This window comes from Bombus pyrosoma, linkage group LG16 (genome assembly GCF_014825855.1).
Source record: "Bombus pyrosoma isolate SC7728 linkage group LG16, ASM1482585v1, whole genome shotgun sequence".
Lineage (NCBI taxonomy): Eukaryota > Metazoa > Arthropoda > Insecta > Hymenoptera > Apidae > Bombus > Bombus pyrosoma.
In genome coordinates this window covers 2,055,496-2,073,416 of record NC_057785.1, presented here as the reverse complement: position 1 = coordinate 2,073,416, position 17,921 = coordinate 2,055,496, and the positions used below count along the sequence as shown (strand labels likewise).

Sequence of the window (17,921 nt, the reverse complement as noted above, 5' to 3'; positions counted from 1 at the left end):
ATTTTTATTTATATTAATAAACTTGAAGAGAATTTCTATGAATTATCATGTTTTATGAACATAATCTTTCATACATAAATATTTTAATATTAAATGTTTCTTATTCTAATTTTGTTAGATTGGTTTTATAATTAAAATATAATTCACTCTCTTCAATTTCTTTTATTTTCTATAATTATAATTAAATAATTGTCTCTCACAGCAAAACTAATGGCAGATGTGTGATTATAATAGGTAAAATGATACTATAAGCAAAATTAAATATTAATTATTCTATAACGTACTGAAATATATTTATATATTTTATTGCCATAAAGAATAGATTTTAACTGTATCTTATTCAGAATTTAACAATTTTTAGTTTATTATTAATACTTTTATCCCGAATACCTCTATTATATTATGCTTTTAATCCGATATAACCTCAAAATCAAACCAATCCTAATGTGGAATCGTATATCTATATGCGTCGAATCGATAAACAACGTGTCTTGAATTTTACAATTGTTGAACATTCCTAACAAAGCCATGTCAGTTAAAATAGAAGATGTCTGCCATTGAAAAAGAATTAAACACAATGCTAAACATTTTGATATTTTCGTAACCTGGATATACATTAGAACGAGTCGATTGGTATAACGTTTATTACATTTTCTAAAACTTTGTTAAAAATATATGTTGTTTTATAAAACGTGGAAAATGAGACTTATATTCTTCGCCTCTTATCTTCAAAATCATGTACAAAGAGTGTAAATTATCCAATTTGCAGTCACTTCAATTATCGATAATTATCGATTCATGTTATTGACTTACCAAGGACTTCGAAAAGCTGCTCGTCGAACCGCATTTCGGCATGTGTCCCCTTTAATTCAAACTGACCGCGTAAAGTCAGTGTGGAAACGGTGTGTGCGCAAGCACACATTAACAACACAACACAGACAATAATTCTCTTCACGTGGCTGTCATACTTCTGTCACTATGTATACGGTCTATTGTTCAAAACAATAATCCTACCAAATCATTGGATTTGAGGCATCGCGCACGGAGGTCGCTAAACGACTGAATGTCAAATTGTCAAACTATTGCTTTCGTCGTTCGCTAATGTGCTAATGGTGAGGGAAAGATACGTGTGAGTGGGGATAGCGCGAATAGTGGTGAGGGCTATAGTCGTGCGCTAACTAGCGAAATACGGGAAGAATACTTACAAAGAAAGGGAAAAACGTTTATTATTTGCTGGAACGATTCAACGAGGATATTGCATATAACCAATTCAACGATACGATTTGTTCAACTGCTTGCTTGTTTACTCTTTGCATTTGTTCACGAGTCTTCCAGCGTGTCTTAATCTTATTTGCGCTCATGTAAGTGTAGAAATCAAGTTTGACAATTTTTAACATACCGATCGTTAGATTCCGATGTTTACAATTAAATAGCGATGTGGGATATTTAGAAATATAAAAATCTATGCTATAATACGAAAAAATCTGGAGAATGTACGCAGTATGTAAGAATACACGAAGATCACATGAAATAAACGTGGTGAATAGATACCATATATTTGTTGAATTTGCTGATTTTAATAGCATTCGATGTATGAAAACGAATATATATTGACATTAACACGCGAATAAAGATTAACTAAATATTTATTCAATCGATTAAACCACTATTCGATCAAAAAAGTGTATTTCCTAGTTATAAATAAATAGAAAGTATTCTTAGATCTTTGTTAAATCTACTCATCTTGTAAACGTGCATAATTTATTTATTATATTAATCAGCTTCCTCGTTCACTTTCAAACGTAATGCTATTCTGCACTCGACGATTCTACTCAATCAAGTGAGTAATTTAATGAACAACACACAAGTTTTTGTTCGAAACTTGCATTTAGTATTGCATATACAAAAAATGTCAGTCGATTAATAGCATTCGAAATGAAAAGGATACTTAATCAAGAAATATGTATATTACTGAATAAATTATGAGAAAGTTGGTTTTTGGAACAATGAATAAACTTATTTTCACAAAAGGATTGTACTTGATAAGACAATTAGATAATATCGTATCTGAACAATCGGTTAATGATTGTTATCTATTACTTGCACAAATGACGATAAGTTAATCACTAAATGAGAACAAATTATAAGTGATAATTTACTTGTGTCTACAGAAATTCAGATAAAATATTATATCGTTATACGAAAGACGTTTGCTGAATAAGAAATAATATAAACAGATTATTTTGAATGAAAAAGACTGGTATAAATAACAAACGTAATTGTTAGTAATTAAAATAATTACGACGTAACAAAGTATAATAATAGACAGATACTAAGTAAGATGATGGACATTTCTCCGAATACATATTGAATATATATTGATGCTAATAATTTATTAATAATTTTTATAATATTCTTATTATATAAACAAAATTTATAATAATGTATGAATGTCCGCGAGAAAATTGTTTCTACAAACTATAAGTACATATATATGTATAATTAATAATCCGAACTTCATAATTTTATTATTTCGAAATAGCGTTGCAATTTGAAAAAGATTAACGTATGTAATTATAAATTGTTCCAATCTTAATATTTGATATCTAAGTAAGAAAAAGATATCGGCCGAGAAATGATAAAAAAAATGCACAAAATTCTCCTATAAAGTGCCTTATCATCATAGAGATATTAGTATTGTTACAGTCACGGAATCAAAGTCGATAACAAAGTTGTTGCTTACAATATACACCACATAATAATCCCTACCGTTACATTTGTAATATTCAAAGATAAAACATTAGGTCAACGTGTCAAAGTTACATAAATGATTAGATATTTTAACCACATTTCTATTTAACATCGAACATTATGGAAATTTTACGTGAAGTCTTTTTTACAGATTTTATAAATACATAATCCTACTGTACATACATTAGTATGTAAGATTTATATATAGAATGTCACGGCAATTATAGTTCAATAGATAAGAGGATGAATTTATGTGAAAAAATTAATCGAGATCTAAATATCTTGTCGATTGAATCGTGATTGCTGAGATATCGCGGTTTTAAACTTAAAGACGCTTTTATAGATTACTTAGTTCGTATATTACCTATGCAAAATTCAAATTTTTATCAACGCAAATAAAAAAGATTGCGCTAAAATAGAAGTTTAATAGACGTATACTAAGTTTTTCCGACGTCATTCTGGATATTTTTGCATATTTATCTTTTTCATAAGTATTTTTTTATAGACTTTCGTAACCAAATTATTTGAAAAAACATAGAGCAAAAAATTACACACGAGGACAAACGTGACATGTGTACTGCTCTTAGAAATGCTAAGGTATTATTCTAAGACAAATAGAATAAATAACTTTTATACTTATATTAGGAAAATGAAAAGTTATACCAACGTAATGTAATATTAAATATACTAAAGACAGGCAACGCTATACTCCAATAACTAACTGCTAATAGAATAATTTCCGGCAAAAACACAACATCTTCTGACATAAATTAAGAAGAGATATACATGAAGTAATGACTTGAATATATTAATTCGCTAACTAACTAGTAACTAAGTAATTATTTACCAGCTAACAGGTAACAGGTAACAGGTAACAGCAAATTAAGCATGTAAATACTACTTATATATTTATATATGTATAAAATTTAAATTTCATTGTAGTCGCTAACATCTGATCAGGGGATGTGACCAAACAGGACTAAATAAATAAATAAAAATATTAATCTAATATTAATATTGTTAAGTTTCATGTATTTTTGAAAAATTAAATATTTAAGTTATTCTTTGCTTCTTAAGAATATTTCAAGATTTTACATGTATTATTTCAAAAACGAAAATAAGATAAGGGGAATACTCTACATGTTGCGATTCGAAGATTGGTTGTACTTATTATCATGTTTCGTGTAAACAATCTGTATTAGAAAATGTCAATTGGTATCATCATTAACTTCAAAAATATTCATGTCAAATCGATCAAAATGAGATACTTAAATCGAAAATATAATTCGAATAAGAAATGAGAAGTTGTTTTGAACGAAATAAATGGACATCTTGATAACTCTTTTCGGATAAAATCAGGTTGGATATCGCTACACGTCGTGAAGATTACGCAGTTAACGATTGTAGTATTTGCAATTAATTGTTTGCGCGAATTTCAGAACTAATTACGTTTGCTGTGAGAGACGCATACGATAATTTTTATGCGCGTAAAAATTATTTCACGATATAAAAATTAATTGGTTTGGCGACAAGAATTAGCGACAAGAAGAAAACGTGAACTTAATCAGATGATAAGAAAAGTTGACCCAAAGTCTTTTTGAAGGGTTTTTCATGGTCATCGATATTTTTTTCCATATCAGTGCTTGCTTTTTTTGTAACGTAATGTTGTAGTTGATATCGGAACAAGTTCAACGATCCTTGACATTACGATCTTGAAACGACTTTGAAGAAAGAAGAAATGAATTTGAAGCGGGATAATATAAGAACAGCGCAACTATTTGTAGAAATAGTAAAATTAGTAAATATTCAATTGTTTTTTCCTTTTTTACTTAGGTTCTTCACTTACGTCGACCCATTTCAGTCATCAGCAACCACATTACCTATATAACTTAATTACTTAATTACTTAATTACTTAATTACTTAAGATTACGGGTTAGATTATACGAATAGAACCATACTGATATGTTTCAAAAACATTCATGTATGACTTCAAAATTCAAAACGTTTCTTAAGATTTCTTAAGATAAAATCTTCTTTCCCATTGATATCTCGGGCAAGATGCGATGGTGTGTTCCACTGAGTTTACTACACCGCATCCGCTAAGTATTGGTTGGTCTTCTTCTTTCAATAAGTAAGTAAAATTTGCATAACTAATTTTCAGTCTAGATAAGGTCACTTGATATTTCCTATCAAACAATAATGACTTGTTTGACAAGTATCGTTTTCAATACAATGTATATTGTACATAGTGCATGAACCTTTCTTCGAATAGTTCCAACGATCATTAAGAATTCTGTTAAATGATTTTAGAGCCTCTTTATTGTAGACCGATATACCTAGGTTACCCTTCCTGTCCCTTGTGGGTTAGCTCTCACAGTCTTTTCAATTACAATATGAGATAGAGTACCCAAGCAAACAAGATTCCAGTGGCTTGTTTGTTTAACAGACTTCTTAAAATTTGCTTATCAGTTATGCTCATCAGTAACCGTAATTAGTTTAGTAATTGAATTTTCCCATTTGGTAAAATTTACAGCTGAAAGTATAGAATTGTTCTATACGTTGGAAATATTGTAATTCAATAGATTTAGTAAAGAAAAAAAGCGATTCGAGCTATTAATAACGTCGTTTTACGATGTATTAATTCTGAGTAACGAAATCGTTTCTGGTTTACACTTGTTCATTTCGAATAAATGTTAATTGCAAATGTTAATGAATATTATTTAATAATGCATTTCGTCTTTGTTTTATTAAAAATGTTTTGTTTTGTATATCGATACACTGGTTCACAAAAGTGTTTAAGACTCAGAAAATTATTGTTTATGTACTCTTAAGATTACAATAATGTAATAAGATTATGATAATAATTAAAATTATAATAACTCTTAAGATAATAAATAATAAAGAAGTAAATATTTAGAAAACTTCTTTGTTCATATTGTATATGTCATATAGTTAAATTAACTTCCAGTTTAATCATCGAAAGAAAGGCAAAAGAAGCGCAGGGGAATTGTTCAAAAAGAAGAAGGAAAATCTCGAATTAACAAATCGTGACACGTTTCGAGCGCATGGCGAACTGAAGGTTGCTTACAATAAAGTTTATAAACGAAGAGGTCACGCGATAACCCTGGAGAATGTCCGCCACATTGATTATGCTTGCGTTCTCCAACATGGCTCTCCCAGCTAATTAGCTTGCATCTTTTACCTTCACGAAAATAGTAAATAAGAAAGGTATTTTTACCCCGAGAGTCGTTAAATATAAATTCTGTTAAATTTCGATCCAAATATCGCTTTCTACTCGTCGATTAAAAATAATTATCCGAAGATCAGTGTGGAGGTCACGTTTCTCAGAAATTCAAAAGTTTTTAAACGTCGCAAAGGAAGATGTCTATATATATATATATAATTAAATCAGTATGATGAAAGAAGTAGAGGAAATGATAGTAATATGGGATAAATCTACGAGAATATTGCGATGATATGAATTTTATATTTAGACTTTAATTTAATTTTGTAACTTTAGATGTAGATACATAATTCCAAAAGATAGAAAATATGTTCAATATCTTAAGAAAATTATTTAACATAAAACTGGAATTAAAATGTTTTTTCTGAGACTATAGAAATCGTATAACGATAAAAACAAATGCAATTAATTAAAAAATGACCTACAGGGAATGACAGAATTGGATACATAAATATAAAATAAGTTCACGTTTTCTTGCTGCTACTAACTGATCGTCTTCGACTCTTTATTACGAACAGTTCACTTTTCTCGAAGTTACTGCTCACAGGTATCGTAGAGAAATTACGTACATGAAGGTAGCAACTAGTACATTACAAATAAAGCAATGCTTTAAATTTATAATAATAAAGCAAAGCTTACGGTGGAAGATACATTTAAATTATAAAGTATCTCAAAGTACCACATTTATTAATAGATAAAACAATGTTCTACCTACGTTTTATTTTTTTAATTATATTCAGAAAAATGTGAATTTGAATAAATATCCGCAATCTGCTGAGAATACCTCATTCACAATAGACTTCATTTGATTTGAGGCATTGCATGCGCGAAGCCAAATCTGAGAAAAATCTAAGTATGTGTGAGCTTCAAAAAATATTGTAAAACCACGACCATTTCCAAACTGTGAAGGGGAAATTAAATAAAATGATAATTTTATCGCAAAACATGAATTTATACAAAATATCTGATTCCTTTACATGTAATTTAGCTTTCGGTAATTATGTACATAAGAGGACCCCAACTCCAATGACCTTAACCTTGAGATATATTATAGAGGGGAAGGTCCTGAGTAATATGTACTCTGTCTGAGGCGTGAGACGATCGTGATTCGAAAGTTAGGTTACGTTACGTTAGGTCTTTTGAAGAGTCTGAGAGTTCAGCCCTCCCTACTTATGAATGGAATCTAACCTAACCTGACCGCATCTCATCGCTATTGAGGTCACAATCCTATGGTAATATCATTTTTAACCACTTATATCGAAGTAAATGTAATCTACTAAGTAATATTTCCTATTTTGTCTTAACTTTTTAACCATGATTTCCGATAAAGTGTATGTTACTCAGGACCGTCTATAACATATCCGAAATGCAATAAAATTGGTATTGAGGTCCTCTTTTGTGCATAATTACTTGGCTTTTTTTTTAATAATTCGGATCGTGATTTCCATCGCGTATCTTCATCTCGACTATCTTTAAATATAAAATAGAAAGATTAAAACAATATATCTTTTAGACAATAATGTAATTGAGTTTCATATAACGTTTATCCTACTCTATCGTTATTTTTCTTTTTCCAGTTTCTTGAAGACAACGACTTAGCACGATAAACGTTATCGATCAAATCAGCTGAAACATATCAGGATTATTAGAATTTTACAGTAATCGATCTCGTTCTGAAAGTTATCGCTGCTACTCGCCAAATAACAACTGGTAATTCACGATACACGATGTAACATGTATTCATTACAGTTAACGATATTACAAGTACTAACGTCACATTTAGTTTTCTTGCTTATAATTTACATAAATTAAAATCTAATTTTAACTGTCCGGAAATAAATTTCTTTACAAATAACCAAAAATATTCTATCATTATTATCATAGCGATCTGTAAAATTTCATTAATAGCATTAGTGAAGTTAGTATCTATTGTACGAAAAAGGGGTCTAAAATTAAATAACAAGTATTTTGCCGTCGTTTAAGAGAAATACAACGGAACCCGCGATTTACCAATGTTTATCAAGGAAACCAAATTATTCGGAAAATCCCTATAATATTAATATTTCGTACATAATATATCCTGTTATAGCGTGGTAATAACTTTGTAGATGCGCGATTAAACTCCAATTAAAAACAAGAAAAGATATATTTGTATTGGAAACTTCCTTCATTCATCAGATCATGATCGAAATTGAGCACGTTGTTCACCAGCGAGTAATCTAAAAAAGAAAGATACTAAGTGGAAAAATTTATCTAAAATTAATCATGAAATTATCACTAATCTTCATAAGCACCAAAATAGTAAATACACACTGACTATCAAAGATTTTTCGATGAATCACAACGCTTCCCCTATACAATTTTCCACTATTTTCTCGTTTACCAATAAAGTGCTGTCTATTGCTTATTTACCGACTATAATCAGATCCAATCAGAAAAGTACACTTTTTCATGAATCAAGGTTGACTCTATTTCTAAACAGTGATAATTTGAAAAATTAATGACACATATCGGCTGACAATAAGATAAGGAACTTATGTAAAATATAAATGATAATTCGTCTTAGAAAGATAGCTATGGTTAAGTATGGGGTATTAAAAAAATTCCGTGTAAAATGAGTGACAAAAGTATTTATGTATTATAGTTGTAGAATGTTGTGGAACGTAGTCATAAAACCAGAAAGATTTTCTATACTATTAATTATATATATTAAAATACGTAAAGGCTCACGAAAATATTCGAGCTTTATATTACAAAAAAGATTTAGCACATTCGAATAGGAACCATAAATTTCATGTTCCATACAACACACGTGATATATTCGTAAAAGATTTTTATAAATGTTTCATTACTTTTCTGAATCGCTGAAGATATTGTCCACTTTTTTAAATACCCTGTACATTGTGTGTATTTGTTCTTGTACCAAACGACTATTTAAAGCCTCCTTTGCTAATATTGATGTCGCTGCTTCAACAAAGTGAATTTGTTTTGCTGACGCAATTCCAGTGTAGAAAAATCCTAAAATATCTAGAGAAACTTCAAAACTTCATTTGTTTACGCTATAATAATTTGCAGAGATATTTCAAATAATACCGAGTAGCAGATATCGATAAGAGCATTTAATTAAAAATAACTGCAAAATATCGATAAAGCGTTTTTTAATACCGATGTAGATTAGGGTAATGGTAAATCCGATATGCATTCTACTCGCATCGGTTTTAAAAAATCTCAAAAAATTCGTTCTATTGTAAAATAAAATGTAATTCTACGTTTTTTTCTCGCGCAATTATACTTTTATCTTGTTTCTATGAAACTTTTTTGGAAGATGCGAAACATTTGCCAGCCTTGAATGCAAGTTTATTCTTAGGTAGAAAACCAGGTGCAGAAAAATAACGAAATACCGAACGTTATTCACGTAGAGGCACGTGAAAAGGATTTCTAAATTTATTCGCAAAAGCAGAAACTAAAAGGCAGTCTACAAAAGCAGGCGTCCAACACTAGAATAAGATGACAAATTGGTGTAGAGAAGACGTAAATATTAATATTTACCTGTGGCCAGGAAAACAGCATATGTTCGTCGTATCGCTATACAGATAGTCAAAAGAACTATGGTTTTTGCATCATAGACGAGATTAGAAGCAAACCATGACTTATATCATTATTGGCTAACATATTACTAATATCTGTGTTTACCCAAATATAATGAACAATAAAAAAACTTTTTTGCTAAATGTAATGATAACCTTTTCAATGTATTTATAATTCATATGTATTTCACAAAGTAATACTGGGATAAGCATTTTTCGTTCTTTTTCCTCATTGTTTTCTGAAAATTTTACTTGAATAACGTGGATATTATTGCAAAGCTGGGAGGTTTGAAAATTTTTAAGAAAAAAAATGTAAGAAGCTATATTAATCAATTTTATGAGTTGGATAACATAGAAAAGTGACAATGTCATAAACACTATCTTTTAAAATTTGGGTTTCAGAATCATTGTGTTTGCATTGCTCTAAGTACTCAACATTCGTCCATGATACAGTATTTCGCCGGGTTTCAGGAACAGATTTTGATTGCTCTTTACATATTAACAATTAATAAATAGAATCTGGAACGCAATTTTTGTATTCTTCATTTTATTTCTTAGGGAGATACTAATACTCATCTATACCAAACTTCGATGCTCAACGTCCTCCTCAATATTCTCCAAAGACCTACTTACGCTTATACATATTTCATAATCGATAGCTTTACGTATTGGAAAACGCCAGAAGCGTTACAAATCATTTCAAACTTTTGTTCAACTCGAACAAAACTTTTCACTGGGGTGAATACATTAATGTGTGAATAGAAGTATGATGAATTTGAATAATAAATATGAATAAGCATGTAATTATGTAAAAATGAACGTAACCAAGACACTTATTATGACTAAAATTCCATCGTTACGTAAATGTTATTATCGTTGATTTTTTGTTGTCATAAAACACAAAGATCTAAAGTGTCCTAATAAGAGTGATACAATATCAAACGGACGATGAAGATACAAGTAAAAATATAATGACTATAAAAATTATTTACACATTATTACCCTTACTATATAATGAATTTTAACTCTGCTGTCCTCCTCGGTTTTATGACCCAAAATGGCTGTTATATTTCGATAGATATTATTAAAATATACATAGACTTTAGACATTTGGTTTTATTATTCGAGTGAACTTTTATATCTTTTGTGTATTCCACGCTTTCTGTAAATAAAATAGTTCGGAGAAAGAAGATATCTGAAGAGATGCAAACGTGGAGAAGAGGTGAGGAGATCTGCAAAGTTAATTAATTAATAACATTTCAAAGTATTGTACAATGCCGTATCTAAGTTAAACGGCTTAATTCAAATTCAAACTATAAAGAACCAGAGTTTTACCAAACACAAATACATTTATTATTCAAATAGTCATTAAAAAAGTACAAGTATGCAGAATGGGGGACACCTCACCGATTTCGATAATCATAAAGTATGTTGTCAACAACCCGTCAAATTCAAACTATTTAGAGACAACAATTTCACATGCACCAATCTAAGGATTCCTCGTCGATGATACCGTGTATCGATAAACGTGTCCGAAGCGTGGATTTGTTTAAGGTAAAGAGGGTGAAGACGAATACGAGGGAATTTAACTTGGTTGCTGCGTAGCCGAGGGTCCACGGGTTATCTTGTTCGAACTGAACAGAGCGATGGAACTTTATCATTCGCGAGTCCCGCTCCGTTTCACACAGAATTTTTACAAGGCACACGTCTGACAAGCGAACGTACACTTACACCGATGGGATGTCTATGTTAATTGCATAACCATGTATCGATTCACACCGCTAACACTTTCATAATTAATGAAACTCGTTAATGGTTATTAATACCATCGGAATTATATTTTTTACTATCTTTCGAGCTCTAAGATGGTTTTGTATACCAACATGCCTATAAATAAGCGCGTTTTATAAATATAATCGGTGTTTGATTTAGTATATTGGCGATTATTCATTTGTAAATTTTCTATCTACTACAGAAACGATTTCTATACAACGATGTATATTATGGAATAAAACTTACATTACAATTCTGTGATTAGCTTCTGATAAAAGTAATGTTTTATTTCAACGAGACGATTAATACTTTCCAAATTCTACACCACACCAGTTATACCAAAATTTCGACATAAATAATTTAAATTTGTTGTATAAAAAGCTGATTCATACGTACTGCATTCAATTATTATTTTCCTTATTAATCTGTTACGGCGTCTTCTTCTCAGTTGTCTAATATGTCTGATAATGTTAATGGAATGAAAAATGATTTCCTGAATTGACAGAAAACATCAACTCGCATATTTAATTTCGACATAAGTATTAGTTTTGATAAATGGTTTGAATTTATAACATAATTTATTCATTCTAAGAAGATAATTATTATTGCACTTAATCATTCACTGATTCGATGTCTGCTAAAACTAAGTGATGCCGATTAATCTATTAAGGACCAAACTGTCGTCATTAGACTACGGATATTTATACATTTACGGGAAATTTAAAGATGCAAAAATACACAGGATTTTTATAACAAATAAAAATATATGAAACATGCGTAGTATTCACTATAATATTTGGCGAGTGAAGAACATCTCTGTTTAGATTCCACTTCCTTCATTGTGCTCATAAAAATACGCATAAGTATCCGAAGTCTACTTATCACATGAAACAACCTATATTTATATCCTTTAAAACATAACCTATATATACTATATAGACTTTATTTATCCATGGTTAAATATTTCATCTACTCAATAAAAAGAGAAAAAGGAAAAAAAGAAAAAGACGGTCCTGTTAGAAAATAGATGTGTGTACATCTGTATTGTACGAGTGAGGAATGAAAAAGAGGAAGACAAAAGGAAAACGCCATGAGACGAGCGCATCGCGTATGTATTGAATGAATGAATGTGCAATAAAACAAATTCATTCCTGTTTGAGATATATAAGAGAATAGAGCAGTGTACGTTAATACTTCAAGTTATTCTGTTACATATAAAATACTTATTCTGTTACATATAAATGTTGTATTTAATTAAATATTATATTATTACTTTAACAGATCTTAAAATTACTCACCGTCCGCGGAGGGGGAAGAAGAGTTTATCGATGGTCCTTCGGTATTCTGCGGTTGCTCCTCCATTTCAAGGTCGCCGGAGATGTTCTACACATCTGCGCATGCGCGATTGTTAACCCGCCAACGAATATTACACGTGATTTTACCTTCGAACCGGCAATGGGTCAGCGAATATTTCGGAAATATGTCTGCTATGATAGAAGATATTTACTTTTTTCCTGACTTGTTATCGTCGAGAGACGCTTTGATTTTTCTGTCTTTCCTCTCAATCGTTCTTCTTATTTCTTTTTTTCTCTTTTTTTTTGGTGCAGATTAGACAACAGCCATGTTGACACGCGGATGGGGGAATTTGTTATCTGGAACAGAAACGAACGGGTGGTCAGAATGAAACGAATTGCCCAATGATTATTCATGTATTGTATTAATTATAAACAAGCATAGACTAACATACATAAAAAATATAAAAAACAAAATACATTTCGTAGGAGAAATTCCTTGGAGTATGCATGCATAAATATTTTTCTAAATTAGCGTGGAACATCTTGTATTATGGACGAAATGATCTGTAAAAAGAGAAGCAAAAAAGACTTGGGTCACTGATCGGGTCAATGTTTTGGACGAATCAATGCCAGCTGTAAAAAGCAATCGATTTAATCGCACGAAAAAACCTTCTGATACACGTTCCTTGATCCGAATTCTTCGTTATTCTATCGTCGAAAATTATTCTAGACCAAATAATTTTCTTTCGTATTCCTCCCTCTCATCGTAGACAGAACGGAATATTTAGTATAAATAAATTGAATTATTGTTATATTTGTACACGCCTGTTTATTATGATAAACACGATTACAGTACCAATAACACTTCAGAATGTTTTGGATAATACATATAATATGGATATAAAAGTTTTCTATGATTCAAATACTTTTGAGAGCCAGTGTATATCTCAATTTTTTAATCATTATTTCGAAATTTTCTTTACTTACAGAATTTTCAATCGAAATAGATTTAAATTTATTATTTCAATAATTGTGACGAACCAGTTTGGATGGAAAATTTATTCATAATTTATCCGTTGATATTTGAGGTACCAAAGGGAATTTCTAATTTAAAGATTGAGTATAAAATACAGATATGTGCTTTGAAAATTGCAGATTTTACTAATATGATCGTGACGGTCGTGTCTCACTACAGCGCTAATAAAATCTCAGAATGTTTTATATAATACACACAATATATGCATAAAACTTTTGTTCAAGTACTTTTCATGGATAATTCGATATGATCAATAGTCTATTCATTCTCAAACCTCGATATGTACCTATAACGCCGATGAAAAGAGCGGCGTCCCCTCCATGTTTTAAATGCTACACACGTGAATCCATCAGAGGATTCAGTAAGTAAACGTCGATCCAATGCGATCAATTCCGAAGTAAGCTGCATCGATAAGAAGTACCATTGACAGCAGGCAATCGTTTTCCCAGAAAAGGACGAAAAAAGGGCGTAATTCATTCTCACTTGTCGTTCGCGTAGTCCCCGTCATATCATGTTAATAGTGAAACAAATCCACTGTCGTATGCGACGAGGCCGATGAATACACAAGAAATAATGGCGATACGCGCAAGCGCACCGTCAACTCACAGCATGACGCGCATGCGCAACATCGACTTACGGCGCGCGAAATGAAACGGCACTATGCGCAGGCGCTACGTCAATTCACGGCGCGGGCAAAACGGAGCGAATCATGCGCATGCGCAATATCGATTCACGGCAGGTGAATCCGACCAGCCAGAAAGCAATCGCACTACTGTTGCGTCGACCGTTGCCGACGCTCGACGCGCCTTTAAGTTGCGCGCGTGGGGACAATGTCATTTGGTTTCCTGTTCCGTCGTCCACGTTTCACTTGGACATCTCATTAGAGCATATATGTACGCTCGCTAGAATGGCTAGAACGCTACGCAGTCGAGCATCACGTGTGTTGTGCACGAATGTCAATTGTATAGCTTCTACGTAATATTGAATTAGTATCCACCGATGAATTTACACGATCGCATGTGGAACAATGTTTACATATTCAACGTTGCAGATTAATTGCAGGCAAGATGAAACACGTTTATAACCTGCTTGTGTCGATGTTGGCTGATTTAGATTGTTTAAAAAAGGATATAAGATTTTATGATTCTGTTAATGATTTAGGGTATATATGTACTAAAATTTTATTGATTAGTATGGCGGCGTTGTATTAGAATCATTAACATGAACATTTCTTAAATTTAATTTGTTGATAATAGATCAAGATTTCAACGAATTTTTTTCATTTGAAGGAGACATTACAGACAAAGTAGACATTTAAATTGGACTTCTCATTATAATTAATGAATTCTATCTATATGTATGTTAAACTATGTTGTATGTTATATGTATATTTAGTGTATATATGTAAGTGTAGTGTCTGGAAACAATAAAAAATAACTTTATATGTCTCTCCTTAATAAGTTGCTATATCACTATAGTAACTTTATAAGGGTAATGAAACCATTTAGAAACTAAAGCTAAATTAATGGAGAAAATTTAGTGGTATTCCTTTAATCCTATTAATTGATTCGTATCGATCCTATTTATTACTAAAGACTCCATTATGTCATTGCATTTTTATTATAGCAGAGAAATTTACTGTTCAAAATATTTTCATTGAAATCTATAATTATCCGAAAAATTCTTTAATTTTATTGTTCTATTATTATTGCAGTTCCAGCTAATAATAAGGTAATTTAAGACATAATACATATATGCGAATATAATAAAATATTATTTTATAATAAACAATGGTAGCTGTATTACGAAAAATTATGCAGTTAATAAATTGCAGTTATCACAGTTAATTCCTTCAATGGTTTTTAGGAATTTTGATAACAAATAAAATATGACTTTTGAAGATAATTCTTATCGCTATAATTAATAATAAAAATAATACAAAACAATTCACATTTGAAAAAATTACAATTTATTATATTTCAATTTATTATAATTGAATTTAATATAATATTTCTTATTTAGTTTCATATTTCTCCACTTACGTGTAATTCTTAAATTCTTCAATTATATCTCTTTACGTAGCTTTTCTATTTATGCAGTGCCCTATCTTCGACGATTCTAACACGACCGATAGAAAAAGTCGTGCAAAAAATAACGAGTCGTCTACCTTGAATAAATAAATGAATATCTACGTTCTTGCTAATTTTCATAACGAGCACGACAAAATTATTGGAAACTTGATCGTTTTAGAATAACAATTTTCTTTCATGTGTTATGTCCTATAAAACGGAAGAATATATGTATTAAAATATTTAAAGAATGTACATATGTTATTAAATAAGGTAAATTGATGAAAAATGTAATTTAGTTTAAAAGTTCCAATGTTCTTTAATATATCATGACCCGTAACAGTTAACCTTGCAAATCGCTTTATTCTGTAATAAATGACATCAATAACTACACCATGAATCAAATTTTCGTGTTTTAAAATTCTGTTCTAAAATTATTTTCGCGAACTACTCGATCTCTTAATACAACGTATGTCAGGATTATACCACACGTCCTTAGAAAGGTATCAGCTATTAAAAGCAGTTTATGTCATAGATTAAATTTTCTAACGTCACTCAAATAAACACGATAATTCGCTCTAATCATTGTGAAATGATTATCCGACAAAAAATTGTTTGCAATTAAAAACCTTCTAAAAAAGCTATAACGCCTTCGTATTGTTTGCGATATCGATCTCCAATTCTATGATAAATGTAATATGTTGTGTACAATATATCATTTATATCAATAATTATATAGCAGGATGTACATATGTAATTTATGTCTGTAGCAGAATAGATTAGTAATTAAATATTTTGTGAGCTTGGAACATTTCTAAAATGTTTATAACCTGTTGCATATTTAGACTAGTAATCATATTAATACATATAGTAACTAGTAACCAGGGACGAACTAGGACTTAAATTTTTAGCGGGAGATTACGAACGTGACCCTCTATCTTTAGTTTATTTCTTAACTCTTCGATGGCCAGTTCGCCCCTGATATCCATATATATACAATATCCAAAATAAAATATGGAACAAAAAGTATTAACATTTAAGTTTAATATTATTTACTTTAGTAAAACGTAATATTTTCAAGAAATATAATAATCATCATTACTTATCAAACTAAATATTACTAAATATTACTTATCAACTATTGCAAAATAAAAGATGAAAATGGATATCTCTAACAATTTTGTTTATGATATTCTTTAATATTTTGTGTTTGCATTTGAACATATTTTGGAATTTTGCGGCTTCAAAACTGTTGATCGCAGAATTCTGGAAACGCTCAAAAGGTGGCGTATTTGTTCAGTCAAAGATGTAGTATCGATTATTGGTAATTACAGGGCAGTGAATTTTATCAACTAAACTAAACTAAATTTCAGTATTATTTTAAATTAAATTGTTATTTATTTTAGTTAAATTTAATGTTATATACTAATTCCAAATCAAAGCTTCTAAATACAAAAGCTTTGTTACTTAAAAAATATTATTACAATTAATTAAATTGTAATGTAAATTAATTAAATATTATTATTATTAATTTACATTACATCCGGATTATATGAAAACAATGTAATTATTTTTAACTGTACATTTTTAAATTTAGGGGGTCTTTAACATATTTCTGATTTCTTCCTTAAACTCCGTGTACTTTATACAATACTTGTAATATTACTGTTTTACGTACAATGTATGTTACAGCCTTAGTTCCAAGAATAAAAAAAATCATTAGTAAGCAAAAAATAATAGTAAGTTAAAATGCAACCACAATGCGATATTGATTATACATTTCATCCGCAACCATTGTACTCACACATTGTTTTTTTCAATAACAGAAAAATTAAATGTTGACACTGTAAACACATTAGGGGATTTAGAATAGACACATTCAAGCATATTTAACAATATAGAGAATGCAATGTTTAATTCTACATTCAAAATTTTACTCTGTATTTTTTAATAACAAATCGAAGGTATCAATTATACTTGATAATTTATAAAGATACTTTACTATGTTCCTCTGACTAAAAAATCACGAGTTATAACTCAAAGAAAGGATTCACATTTTCGCGCGCAGTATCGGTAAGGTCAGCCAAGTGGCGAACCTAACCTAGTCAACCCCCACTTTTTGTTACTTATATCAATCGATACTTCTTTATCGACTGTGCAGTCAG

At 30.2% G+C, this 17,921-nt stretch overlaps 1 protein-coding gene across 7 annotated transcripts in view; it reads right to left on the bottom strand.

The window, feature by feature from the left end:
* The window catches only part of LOC122576384 (hepatocyte nuclear factor 4-gamma), a 50,096-nt gene extending 34,960 nt beyond the window's left edge, over positions 1-15,136 (bottom strand). Inside the window, exons 1-3 of one of the 7 annotated variants that reach the window (XM_043746606.1) lie at positions 13,974-15,136; positions 12,864-13,008; positions 12,655-12,798 (exon numbers count right to left, since the gene is read on the bottom strand). In XM_043746606.1, the coding sequence (XP_043602541.1) occupies positions 12,655-12,718 (64 nt within the window). In that variant the 5' untranslated portion in view covers positions 12,719-12,798; positions 12,864-13,008; positions 13,974-15,136. Of the gene's footprint in view, positions 1-813; positions 1,066-12,654; positions 13,009-13,973 lie in introns of those variants that run through there. The other 6 variants (XM_043746609.1, XM_043746605.1, XM_043746607.1 and 3 more) reach the window with 6 other exon arrangements.
* Positions 15,137-17,921: the final 2,785 nt, after the last annotated feature.